The sequence below is a fragment of the Pteronotus mesoamericanus genome, unplaced genomic scaffold (genome assembly GCF_021234165.1).
Source record: "Pteronotus mesoamericanus isolate MK-2021 breed Mesoamerican mustached bat unplaced genomic scaffold, CSHL_Meso_final scaffold_83, whole genome shotgun sequence".
Taxonomy (NCBI): Eukaryota; Metazoa; Chordata; class Mammalia; order Chiroptera; family Mormoopidae; genus Pteronotus; species Pteronotus mesoamericanus.
In genome coordinates, this window is record NW_026555328.1 from 1511371 (window position 1) to 1523727 (window position 12357).

At 45.0% G+C, this 12357-nt stretch overlaps 2 protein-coding genes across 3 annotated transcripts in view; one reads left to right on the plus strand and one right to left on the minus strand.

The window, feature by feature from the left end:
* The first annotated feature begins 3386 nt into the window (after positions 1 to 3386).
* On the plus strand, positions 3387 to 7318 carry MRPL16 (mitochondrial ribosomal protein L16). The gene is made up of 4 exons (XM_054563777.1): positions 3387 to 3570; positions 3908 to 3973; positions 5702 to 5850; positions 6639 to 7318. The coding sequence occupies exons 1-4, from the start codon at positions 3516 to 3518 to the stop codon at positions 7122 to 7124; spliced, it is 756 nt and encodes a 251-aa protein (XP_054419752.1). The 5' UTR covers positions 3387 to 3515; the 3' UTR covers positions 7125 to 7318.
* Positions 7319 to 9886: 2568 nt separating this feature from the next.
* Positions 9887 to 12357, minus strand: part of STX3 (syntaxin 3) — a 39018-nt gene continuing 36547 nt past the window's right edge. The window contains exon 11 of one of the 2 annotated variants that reach the window (XM_054563738.1): positions 9887 to 12314. The gene's annotated coding sequence lies outside the window, so the exon portion shown is untranslated. The remainder of the gene's footprint in view (positions 12315 to 12357) is intronic. The other variant, XM_054563737.1, reaches the window with a different exon arrangement.

Below are 12357 nucleotides of genomic sequence, written 5' to 3' on the forward strand. Positions count from 1 at the left end.
GGACTTATTTAAGAAAAATAAGATCAAAACTATGAACAATAAAATGGCAATAAATATATGTCTATTAACGATTGAATCTAAAAAAAAACCAAACTAAGGAAACAAGAACAGAGGCAGAATCATGGACACAGAGATTGTTTTGATAGTTGCCAGGTGTGGGGGATGGGTGAAGACATGAGGGAATTAAGAAGTGCACATAGGTAGTTATAGACTAGCCACGGGGATGTAGAGTAGAGTGTAGGAAGTGGAGCAGCCAAAGAACTTACACACATAACCCATGGACGTGAACAATGGTGCGGGGATTGCCTGAGGGGGTGAGGGGTGCTGGGCGGAGGGCGGCAAAGGGGGAAACTGGGACAACTGTAATACCATAATCGATCAACTATAATTGAAAAAAAAAGTGTCCTGCTCCCAACTTTTGCTCTAATGATAGAAATTGGAGGAATAAGAGCAGCGTGGGAGACAGTGAAGAGGGATCACAGGTTGGTTTCATGTATGAAAACCTTCTTTTAGCCACGTGCCTTGTTAACTGTGTGTGTTCATCTGCATCTGCAGGGGCAGGAGACGGGGGTGTGATATTGATCAGGAATCTACTATGGCAAGTTGTAAGTCCGCTTCAAGAAGTGCCTTAATAAAATGCAGCCGGTGGTCATTATTGCAGAAGGCCTAATGCCCAAGACTGCATTTCAGGTGTTTCAGTGACTATAGCAAGTGCTTTTGTGACCTCTACTGGCCATGACCGGTAAAGCCTAAACTTTATTTAGGGGAGCAGTCAATTCTGCAAATTTGTGAAGATGCAGCGGACAAAGGAGGGATGATCGCTACTAAGTACGTTTTTGCTCATTAAAAATTGTATGCAATTGTACTTGCCTTTAACCAGATAGATGGATGACCTAGAGCAGGTACATGGCTGAATATAAAGCACAGATAAGGAAGTGGAAGTAAGCACATTACTTTCTCTAGCCCCTTCCAACTGAACCTTTATCATTCCTTGAAATAGCAAAGAATTTTGCTCTGAATTGCAAATGGCTCTATGATGAAGAAGAAGGAAGGAAAGAATAATTTTGGCCAAGAAAATAGGGACCGGACATTTAGATTTCTTAAAAAGGTGTCAGGATATGGTTCTTAGCTTTCTCTTTCATTTTTTTATGCCCACTCATAGACACAGACAACGGTGTGGTCGTTAACAGAGGGGAGGTGGTTGGGGGATGGTGGGTAGTAAAGGACAAAGGGAGCCAATATATGGTGACAGAAGATGACTTGACTTTGGGTGATGATCACACAATGCAATATACAGATTATGTATCATGGAAATCTACATTTGAAACCTATATAATCTTATCAAACAATATCACCCCAATAAATTTAATTTACAAATAAAATAAAATAATAAATATAGAAAATAAAAACAAGTCTCAGGAAAGACTGATGCAGGGGGTTTGAAGATCAACTTTTGGGAGATTTTACCAAACCCATTCTAGTAAAAGTAAAAATATCAAGGCTCTTGTTCCTACTTTGCATCATATTAGCTGTGTAACAAATCATTTAATCACTGAACCTCAGTTTCCTACAAATAACTACCATTAAAATATGAGATGTGAAACTAAAGAGCTGTGAGAAATTGAAGGTGGGAAGAACCATTCTCAGGGATCAGGGAAGACCTCAGGTCTCCCCTTCAGTTTTCCCCAGACCTTTATTTACACTTCTGATACACAATATACCTATTTGTATTCTCACCACATTTTTCCTACATATGTAAATTCCTCAGTAATAGTATCACTGTTAGTCATCTTTGCATCTTCCGCTGTACTTCATACAACTCTTGCAAGAAACAGTAGACATTAATGTAGTTACGACTTAAATGTAGACATTTGTTTTAGCTTTTGGTTCTTTTACAATAAACAATGAGGTAGGAGGTTGGGGACACCAAAGACGCAGAGTACAATAAAAAATGATTGTACTGCCACTTTATTTTTCACCCAGAACGATATTACATAATATTCCACTTGAGGTTTTTAAATGCCTAAGCATCTTTGGATCTCCAACTTTCAGCGGCGCGGAGAAGAGCTGTACAGAAGCTGACACTGGCTGGAGGTGATTGGGAGATCACATTTGGCCCTTTTAGAAATGCTCTTGAGACAGAAATGATTGGCTGTAATAAAGTCCATTAACTCTGAGGCAGATTCAGTGCGCAGATGGTCAAGAAGTGCATAAAATTCAGGATAGGGAGAGTTCTCCCAGTGGCTTTGCAAGCATGACAGGTTTCATTTTTTGCCATTTATGAAATTAATCCCTGGGAAAGACCACACACAGAATTAGCTTGATTTAGCTACAATGGACATCTGTCGCAATCTGCTAATCCCATTTGTGTCCTAGAAGCTTAGAAAAAGATCCTCTCTTGTTCTACATGTTAAAAAGCTTTAGGCCCATAAATGATTTATCCAACATCCTCCTGGAGTAATTACAATTTTAACTTGGCATCAAGTTATGATATTGTCCATTCACTGGAGTCTCTGGAGTCACACAGACTGTGTTCAAGTTCTGATTGCAGTGTTTGTGAACCTGAGACAATTAAATCCTTGCTGCTCACAATGGAATCTACAAAATGAGTGTAATGACTTATCTTGTGGATTTGTTGGGAGGACTAAATGCCTGACGCATTGCAAGTGCTCAGTAAATGTTAATAGAATGATGAATCAGTTTTTGAGTGGTGTAGTGTAGTGAATTGTAAGGAACTGTAAAATATGAAGGAAGCCACTTTTAAATGAAGTCAGAGCTTAAATCCCAGATGAATTGCCCTGCACTTTCTACTCCTCAAAGCTTTGGAAGGTCAAAACCAGGCAAAATGACCTTTGTACTGGGCCTACAGCAGCTTTGTATTCCAAACAACTATTTGCAAAGATAACAGGAAAGCAGACATTGGAACCACTGAACTGAAATTTAGAAACATTCAGAAGTAGCCTCACTGCGTCCGTTTCTCTGCACCTACAGAAAGTCCTCGTGTAATTATTCCTTCCGTTTGTCATAAATACCCCTTGCCTTCACCTCCTAGTTTAAACACGATTTGGGTTTCGGCCTAAAACAGCGCTTCGCAGAATTACAATTCTTTTTGGATCTCAAAGGCTACTGCCTCTCGCCTAGACTTTTTTACTTTTAGGTTAACAGAACATGTGAATTGTTATGTGAATCCTGGCTTTCTCAGCACCGTAATCCGCAGAGAAAACTCTCCATCCGGCCATCCTCATCTAGGAAAAGACCCCAGATTGGACGCAGATTCCCAAGCGCCGAGACCTTCCATACCAGTGAGAGCCCGCAATGGTACCGACGCCCAGAGCCTCGGGTTTCTTCCGCTTCCGTGGGGACTCTTTGCGGAAGGGACCTGTGCAAATGCAACTTCCGGCCCGACGGAGAGCGATAAGAGCGAATTCCAACACGGTCCTGGGGCGCCACGCTCTGGGTCAAGGTAACCTCCGTGGTCGCTGCGGGGAGCCCGGCGCGGCTGGACACGCGTGACTATGTGGCGTCTGCTGGCTCGCGCCAGCGCGCCCCTCCTGCGAGTGCCTTTATCAGGTCAGAAGTCCGCTTAGTCCCACAGACAGTTCCTTTTTTCCATCCCATGCCCTATCCTTTCTCTCTCACACTCTAGGAAGGCCCTGCAGATGGTGACCAAAGCGCCGCTAAGGGCTGCGCTTTGCTGCCGCCCCTCCTGCCATGAGATTCGTACAAAAGGGTCCCAGCCGCCTGTAGGGGTTGGCGCCCAGGGACCTCGGCTGGGCTCTCTGGGCGCCTGAGCCTGCGAACCCATTTAGTGGAACCTGCGTCCCACCCCTCAAGACACCTCCATCAGGAGTGCATCTGACCCTGGCCTTGTCGCCGTCCTCGTTTAATTTGCTTTGTCTTTGTACAGATTCTTGGGCAGCCCCGCCTGCCTGTGCTGGCGTGAAGACGCTGCTCCCGGTGCCGACTTTTGAGGGTGAGAGCTGATTTGTCATTTTCATGTTTGTAAGCGTTTTGTCTGATGGAACCCAGCAGAGGGTAGGTGAAGACAGAGTGTTATTGTGCCTTCTATCTCCATTCACTCATTCAGTAAACATGTATTGAGGGCATAATATATGCCAAGCCGTGTTCTAACTAAAGAACAGAAGAGATCCACAAAGGTCCGTGCTCTTAGGGAGCAAATTGTATAATGGGATAGCTCCCCATGTCCACCCTCACCTGGGGCTAGCGGGCCTCAAGTTTAGACTTTGGGTGTTCCCTCCAAGTGAGGTTACATGTATGCAGTCACTTAACAAGATTGTGTGAAAAGCATTAATTTGTTAAATGTAAATATTGAAGGTAAGCCGCAATTTTGTGCATCTAATTTCCCCCCTCCTTTATTTTTAATATATTGGAAACCTCAAAAATGCAAGGGGCCTGGACCTCTGAGAGCTTTGTCTGCTACCCATAGTAAACTACTACATGCTCAGGAAGTACATGTGGGCCTGTAGGCCAGAGAAAGCATTACTCTTTCTCTCTAGCTTCACACAGAAACTTGGGGTAAGGGGGGGGGGGTCAGTTTCTGTAATTCAGAATAGCCCATTAATAATTTGCTATTTCCTTGAAGGCTCCTGTTTTATATGTGACTCCATCGCAGAGCCATGCTAGTTTTACTAGAGAAATGTTTTAAATGATTTACAAATGTATTCCCCCCACCCCCCCAAACCTCAGACATGATAAAGATGTAAGGTGCCCCGACCCACGTTTCCGCCGAGCCACCCTCACCCAGCCAGGTGCTGCGTGGGTTCGGGGATGTGCAAGTCTGTGCACGAAGAACCCCTGCCTAAGGAGGGGAAAGAGCACTGATTGCAGGAGTCCTAGGTTGGAAGCTGCCCCACACGAATGTGGCAGAGCAGCAGAAGTTAGGTATTTTTGTGTACAATGTAGTATTCTTTCCGCTACCCTGTTAACATCCAGAGGCAGCGTAGTTTTGTTTTTCAAGTGTCATACTATCTGGCTTTGCTATTTTTACCTGGATTGCCTAGATGAGATTATAAACTGTCTCTAGGCTTCCAGTTCCTCGTCTATAAAATGCAGATTAAAACTAAGACCTGCCTCATGTTCTGTTTCTTAATCTGGGTGATAGTTATGTGGATGTGTTTAAGCATTCACTTAGTGATAATTCACTGAGGTGTACGTTTTTTTTATTTGGCCCTTTGATATAGGTGTGTGAAACTAAAAAGTTCAAAACTTTTAAAAAGGAAGCCCTAAAAAAATACCAAGGCTATAAAGTTGTTTTAAAAGATTAAATGAGATAAGGTATGTAAAGCATTCAGCTCAATTCCAGCACTAAGGTGTTGGGGGAAAAAAAACGTTGGCTAGTGTTATTCTGTAAGGCTTTTATCTCTGTCTTGTCCCAATGGTCCCTTTTAGAGTATTAGGCCCAAGAGTAGGCTTTTAAAAATAAATGCACTTGGGTTTGAAAGATAAAACTTTGCTATCTTCAAAGGTTCAACAACATTTACATTAACCATTGTCATATTCAGAGGACGCCAGTATGAGTAACAGCATTCACAAGAAAAACCTAACATACTTTTGGAATTATTGTTCCATAGTAACTTTTATTTAAGACTTTCACCTGGTTGCTACAAATCTTTCTAGGAAGAGAATGAATCCTTTGAGATGTATAGTTTCATTTATCCTTAATTGTCTGTGCTCCTTTTAGATGTTTCCATTCCTGAAAAGCCAAAGCTGAGATTTGTTGAAAGGGTACCACTTGTGCCAAAAGTGAGAAGAGAACCCAAAAGCTTGCGTGACATACGGGGACCTTCAACTGAAGCTACTGAATTCACAGAAGGCAATTTTGCAATCTTGGTAAGTTGAGTTGAGCATCAAGCAGCTATAGGGTGGAAACCAGGGATTAACATAGTCTCATACTCTGAGTCTCTGCCTTCACGGGTTTTATTAAAACTGCCACCAGTTGCTCTTAAACTGATGTGCAATAACCAGTAAACATTTGAGTTATGACTTTTTTTTTAATGTAGAGTGAAAATAATGTAAAAGCAAGGGAAAAAAGAGGCTACCTAATTTACTCCATAGTCAGACTATGAGATCTCCTCAGGCCTCTGGAAAAGTAAAACTGCTCAGTATCTAGGGTGTGAGACAGATGTTCCTTTACTCAGTAGCTTCCATAAAGACTTGGATGTCAGTAGCTACCCAAATGCGTGGCATAGACAAGGCTTTATTTCCCCACAGCCTGCGTGATCAGCCCCTGCCTCCCTCTCAGAACCTCATGTCCACAACCCCCATCCCCTGCTCCTCACTCTACTTCAGCCACACTGGCTTCTCCACCTCCTTACGCTTTCACCTACACCATTCCTCTGCCGGCAACACTTGTCTCTCTTCCTTTAGCTGGTTCTTACTTTCTGGCCTCGGCTTTGAATGTCACCTCTCCTCAAAGAGGCCTTTCCTAGTTATCCATGTAGTGGGTCCGCCCTTGTTCTCATTTATTACTCGGTCCTAGGCTTTCCATGGTACTTGTTAGAACTCTTATTTTCATGAGTATTGTTGAAGCCACAGTTGCTATAAAAGAAGACATAAGAATAGAGCCCATAAAAGATGTCCAAATCCCATGTGCTTCTAATTCTTCCATTCACTTTTAGGCACTGGGCGGTGGCTACCTCCACTGGGGCCATTTCGAAATGATGCGCCTGACAATCAACCGCTCTATGGACCCCAAGAACATGTTTGCCTTATGGCGAGTACCAGCCCCTTTCAAGGCCATCACGCGCAAGAGTATGGGACAGCGCATGGGGGGAGGCAAAGGTGCCATTGATCACTACGTGACTCCTGTGAAGACTGGCCGCCTCATAGTAGAGATGGGCGGACGTTGTGAATTCAAAGAGGTACAAGGTTTCCTCGACCAAGTTGCCCACAAGTTGCCCTTCCCAGCAAAGGCCGTGAGCCGTGAGATGCTAGAGAAGATGCGGAAAGATCAAGAGGAACGAGAACGTAACAACCAAAACCCGTGGACGTTTGAGCGCATAGCCACTGCCAATATGCTGGGGATACGGAAGGTACTGAGCCCCTATGATCTGACCCAGAAGGGGCAATACTGGGGCAAATTCTACCTGCCTGAGCGTGTGTAGTGAGAATATGAGCAATAAATGACAGAAGGAAACTACATCTGTGTTCCTCTGCCCACCCCGAAAGTCTTTGGGTAGCTCTGATGTCAGAACCAAGTTCTGTAGATGATTTCTGAAAAATTGTACGACACCCATTGATTTCTCTAAGTGCATTATATTTATATTAAATAAAATCTGAGTATCAGTTCAGGTTATAACTTCTCACCAGTCACTCTTAATCCCTTCAGTGAGGACGAAACAGGCCCGACGGACTCCTGGGAGCTCTGGCCCTCCCGAGCACCTCCAGGGCTACAGCAGTTTGCCCCTCCCACTTCCAGTGCAAGCCAGACTTAGTATCTACATTTTTACATGTACACACTTCAGAAGCGAGTTTCTGTGACATTTCACTAGTTAAAAAAACAAACACTTTCGGGAAAGCAAAGGAAAAAGACGACAGTAAATACATTAATTCAACAGATATTTATTTGTGCCCAGCCACCCATCGTCTCTCCGTCTCCAAAGGTGGGGCTTTGGACGGTGTGACCAGGAACGCGCACTTGCCTTTCAGCAAAAGGAACTGATGGAGGGCTGGGGGGCGGAATTGAAATTGTGTGGCCTTTCCTAGATCTGAAATTTTTTGAGGAGGAAGAGTGGCTCTATCTTTGTGTCCCTTGTGGGTTCTTGTACAGTGCAGGGTGCCACACCACGCTCAGTCACTGCTGGACAAATGAGGGCCCCGTGGTTCCAGTGCCCTCCTTGCCTTTACCAAGATCAATCTTTTTCAGAACTAGCCAGCAATAGCTGTGTATCCATTGTTCAAACTATGGGAAATTCAAAATTGATAGAAACAGTAAACCATTTGTTTTTGAAAGTGGGTGGACGGCACACTGACTAAAATGTCAAATACTCTTATCCCACTTTCTTAAAAAGATCTCTGCTGCAAAGAAAGTAACTTCTTCCAAAAGTACAAATTTATCTCAACAGTTGTGTGGTCCTCAAAAGTTGTATACTATTTTTAATGCAATCTTAGTTAATCTCTTGTAATACAATTCATTCCTGACTTGGATACAACAAACATGAACCTTGAATTAGGGGCAGTTCCTTGCGCACACATTGCTGGCCAACAAGGGCAGTCTGAGCTATAGCAACATGAGTCGGGTAAGAGGCGATGTGAGCGACAGCCTCCCCTCCCCTTTCTGACCGAACATCGCCATCTCCACAGAGCGTGCCACTGCCGACTGCCGCACGGCCCACTGCACTGTCACCCTGTTCCTTCGGCTTTGGGTCCATGTGTAGTTACTGAACCACCGTCCTGCGGCCAGCCGTCTCAGCAGACTGAGAGGCTATTGATAGGACTCCACCATCACCACCCACAGAGAAAGGACTTTACAGTGTAAGCGGTTGTAAGAGGGGTCCTGTTTTATTTTTACGTAAGTAGATCAACCCCTTCCAGGCATTTTGTGCAGCCTTTAATATTAACAAACCATTTTCCAATGGTGCCTTAAAGGGTTCGAGGGTCAAATTCCAGGACTTGTCCATGAGCCAAAATCAGATCTTAATTACAGGTAATTAAATCAACAAAGTGGAGCACCGGTAAGTGGCAGGCACTGTGTTACACCCTGAGGACACAGCACTGAGAAAGACACGCGTGGTGCCCATCATTGAACACCTCACTTTGAAGACTAGTAGACCCTGGAGGAGGAAGCAGATGTAGGGCTGCTGAAGGGTGAGACCTAGAAGAACCTGAAGAGCGGAAGTAGCAAGTGCCCTGACCCTGACCAGCTTACAGCAGCGAACACGAGACCATGATGACTCAGGTGTGCTACACTGTCTGCCTCTATGTCCTGAACAAGGTGCCTGTTACCCTGCAGCCCATTCCTTTAAACCGTCTTCCTGACAACCTGGTTATTTCTGTACTCCCCGTTCCTTCCTGCCTGCCTGCCTGCCACCCAACTCTGTACTGTCATAAGCCTCCCTCTACATAACTTTCAGGAGATAGTTGGTGGATGCCCTGTGTCATAAGAGGTTTCGTAATGGAAAGAGGAGCCACTGTTGAGGAATCCGCAGTGAGAGGTGATGGCACCACCGAGGTGGAAGGAGGATTAAAAATAGCAGTCATGGATCCAGCTGTGAGAGCTAAAGGAGATAATAGAAAAGTGGAGGGGGAAAAAATCAAATTTTATACAGCAAGGCGCTCGAGATCAGGACCACTAATCCCTCTTCTGCACAGGTGAAAGGCTACTCACAAGGCTACGTTAATTGTCCTAACCTGCTAAAGGAGAAAATATTTTTACATCAAGTGTACTGTGTGGCCCTCTTCCAGAGCTCAGGGTGCTCCTAATGCAAGCACCCATTCTTTATCCTTTGGCCATTCCCAGACGACAAGACCCAAATTTTGCTGCAGGAGATCAACACCCTCATACAAAGCATTCTGCTACCAGACCTGGTATGACACAGGTTGCCACCTGTCTCCCTGTCTACCTACTACCAACTCATTCTTCGCTCACTTTTCTCACTAGGAAGCACCTCTTTTCTTAGCCTTCTCCAACCTTCACCTCTTCCAACACCGAATCCCACCCAAATTAGGGCACCTGGAGACGAACAACGAATGCCCTCAGGACACAAGCGTTGCAGGTACAGGAAAGCAGGCCTGACTCTCCCCACCGATGGCTCACCTTTTTCAGGCAAGTACGCCCCCAATGGTAGAAGCTAAGATGATCACAAGGATGATGCAGCAGATCATGATCATGATCTTCTTCTGCTTATCCAGACGAGGAAAGAAAAAGCACATGAGAAATGACATCACTGTGCAATGCAGACAGAGTTCCCAAGGAAGGGAGGCGGCATGGATCTGGACATGGGAGAGGATGCGAAGGGAAGGGGAGATGGATCTGGCTTCTAGAACCTGGAGTGTAAAACGTGACTTCCAGGCGGGAGGGTCAAAATTCAGTCAACAGCCATCTCAGACGATAGCTGTTTAGTGTGTTCTTCCGCCGTCTAGACACTTATCACTCCAATTTACCCCATCGCCGCCTGGAGCCAGTGCTCGACGAGTGGGCCACGTTCTATTGCGGGGAAGCACCTTAACCCTGAAGTCTAATACAGTTACACTGTACTCTAAGAGTTGACCTGCTTTCAAAAATTAGAACTTTTGATCCACCTGACCCAGCACATGTTTAAAAAAAAGATTTAAACCTCTTTGCAGAACCTAAACAAAAACCACCACATGGTGGCACTCAATCACTAAGTGTTTTGCAGGGAAATAGAGCCAGAACTGTTTCACAATCAATATAAAGTCATTTATTTTTAAATAGCAATAAAATAATCAAGTTTACATTTTTAAAAAACATACAAATGACAAAACCCTTCACTTATTGTATTCCAAACTATACGCCCCAGACCTCAGTCTCGGCAGAGCAAAGCCTGCGATGAGAGCTTGTCCGGCCTTGCTGCAGGGGCTGGCCCCGTCGACCTCATGGCCGTGGGTGAGAGGGCGTCCCCTCGGCTCCGTCTAAGTGCTGGGTGATGGCTGGGAGTAAGCAGCCTTTGCAGAGGAAACCAGTGGGTAGTGCCTGGATGAGGGTGCTCACCCTGTCTTAGAAAGCATTAAAATCAATGCAGAAATATGTTAATAAACCAGACAGACTGGCAGAGACCAGCAGGGAATCGAACACTCACCCCCAGGGCCAGCACAGTCAACTGCACTTGAAAATGCCCTGGCTGTTGCTTTGCTTCCTCCCGGACAAGAACTGGGGGAGACAAAGAACCGGTCAAGCTCATTAACCTGGTAGAAGGAAGAGCTACTCAGGAGTCCCTGGTGTCCCCCAACAGACTCAGCCCTGGAGACAGGGCATTCAAGGTCACACAAATGATATCCAATTGCTCTGGGATGTTCTCGGGACAAGCCTAGCTTTGGCAGCAGGTAGGGAGAGGTGTCAGAACTTGGCACACCTCTCTGCTAAGCAGAAAAACATAATGGAGATCAACTTGGTCCTCACCCCAAAGACCTATGATTCTCCCAGAGCTCATCCAGAACCAGCAGGTGTCTTGATGACATGGGAGATCATATTTCTACTGTGATTCATTTGCCCGTAAGCAAATGTCTCTTACCTAATTTTTAGCCTAGGTCAAGGTTATTTTTTACTTGAGGTCATAATGTCCTCTACTTCTAGCTTCCTGCTTCATGTAAGACACATGAAAATATCTATATCACACACAATTATAAAAATTCATCTGGAACACATGAAATGAGTGACTGAATGCTGGCACCAGTCTGAAGCATTTCCAGAGCCAGAGACTTAAGCACCTTGCTCCTGGCCCAATTTTAAGTGCCAAAAATTTTTTTAAGCAAAACATATTTGGCTTCAAGGCAGCGGCTTCACAAAGTATCAATTTAACACTGAGCGACCAGTTTCCAAACTCGCCATGCAAACAAATATCCCTTACTCTCAGGCTTTGCAAACGGCACCCTCAGATGACAGCATCGTGCTGGCACCTCCTAAAGTAAACATGAGAGAATACAATGCAGACAAATATCAAAGTTGGCCACCAGACTGAACATACTAAGAGCTTAATTTAAGGCTGAGTTTCAAACAAGTCAGCTCCCGGACCGAAACGACATCTGCTACTCCCTCATATTTTCAGGACATAGGGACAACAAACTGTGAGGACTGGGATCCTGCCAGGTAGAAGCTTATTGTTGCCATAACTTGGAAGAATCCCTTTGCTTTGTTAAAGAAACCCTCCTAAAAAAAGTACAATGCAATTTTTGGGAGAGGAATACTCCATGAGGTAGAAAATATCGCACCTTGGGAAGGTCTCAAATCATTCACTTTTCCAAGGTGAGAGGCAAAATTTGACACAGCAGAGGGAAGAAAGAGAAGCCAGGTTGTTTCGGGCACTCCAGGAGAGGAGGTTTTGGGGGAAGCTCAGGGTTGCATCAGGGAGATTAGATTCCCCCAGGGCTAAATGGTTTGCTGGGCCAGGTCCCAGGATGGTTACAGGAAACAAAGGAATGGGCCCCACTGTCTCTCAGGAAGGCCATCCGATCTCCGGTCCCATCGGAAGACAAGGTGGCCACACCAGGCAGGAGTAAAATCAGGCTGTAAGGGAGGCAGCGGAAGGGGGAGCTGATCCGTGCCCGGGGTGACAGTGAAGAGCAACATTACGAATCAACCACAAACCTAGAAGGTAGAGAGGAAAAATCAGAAATACCTGGAAAAAGGAGAATAATGGGGAAAGTCAACACTAAGCCTGA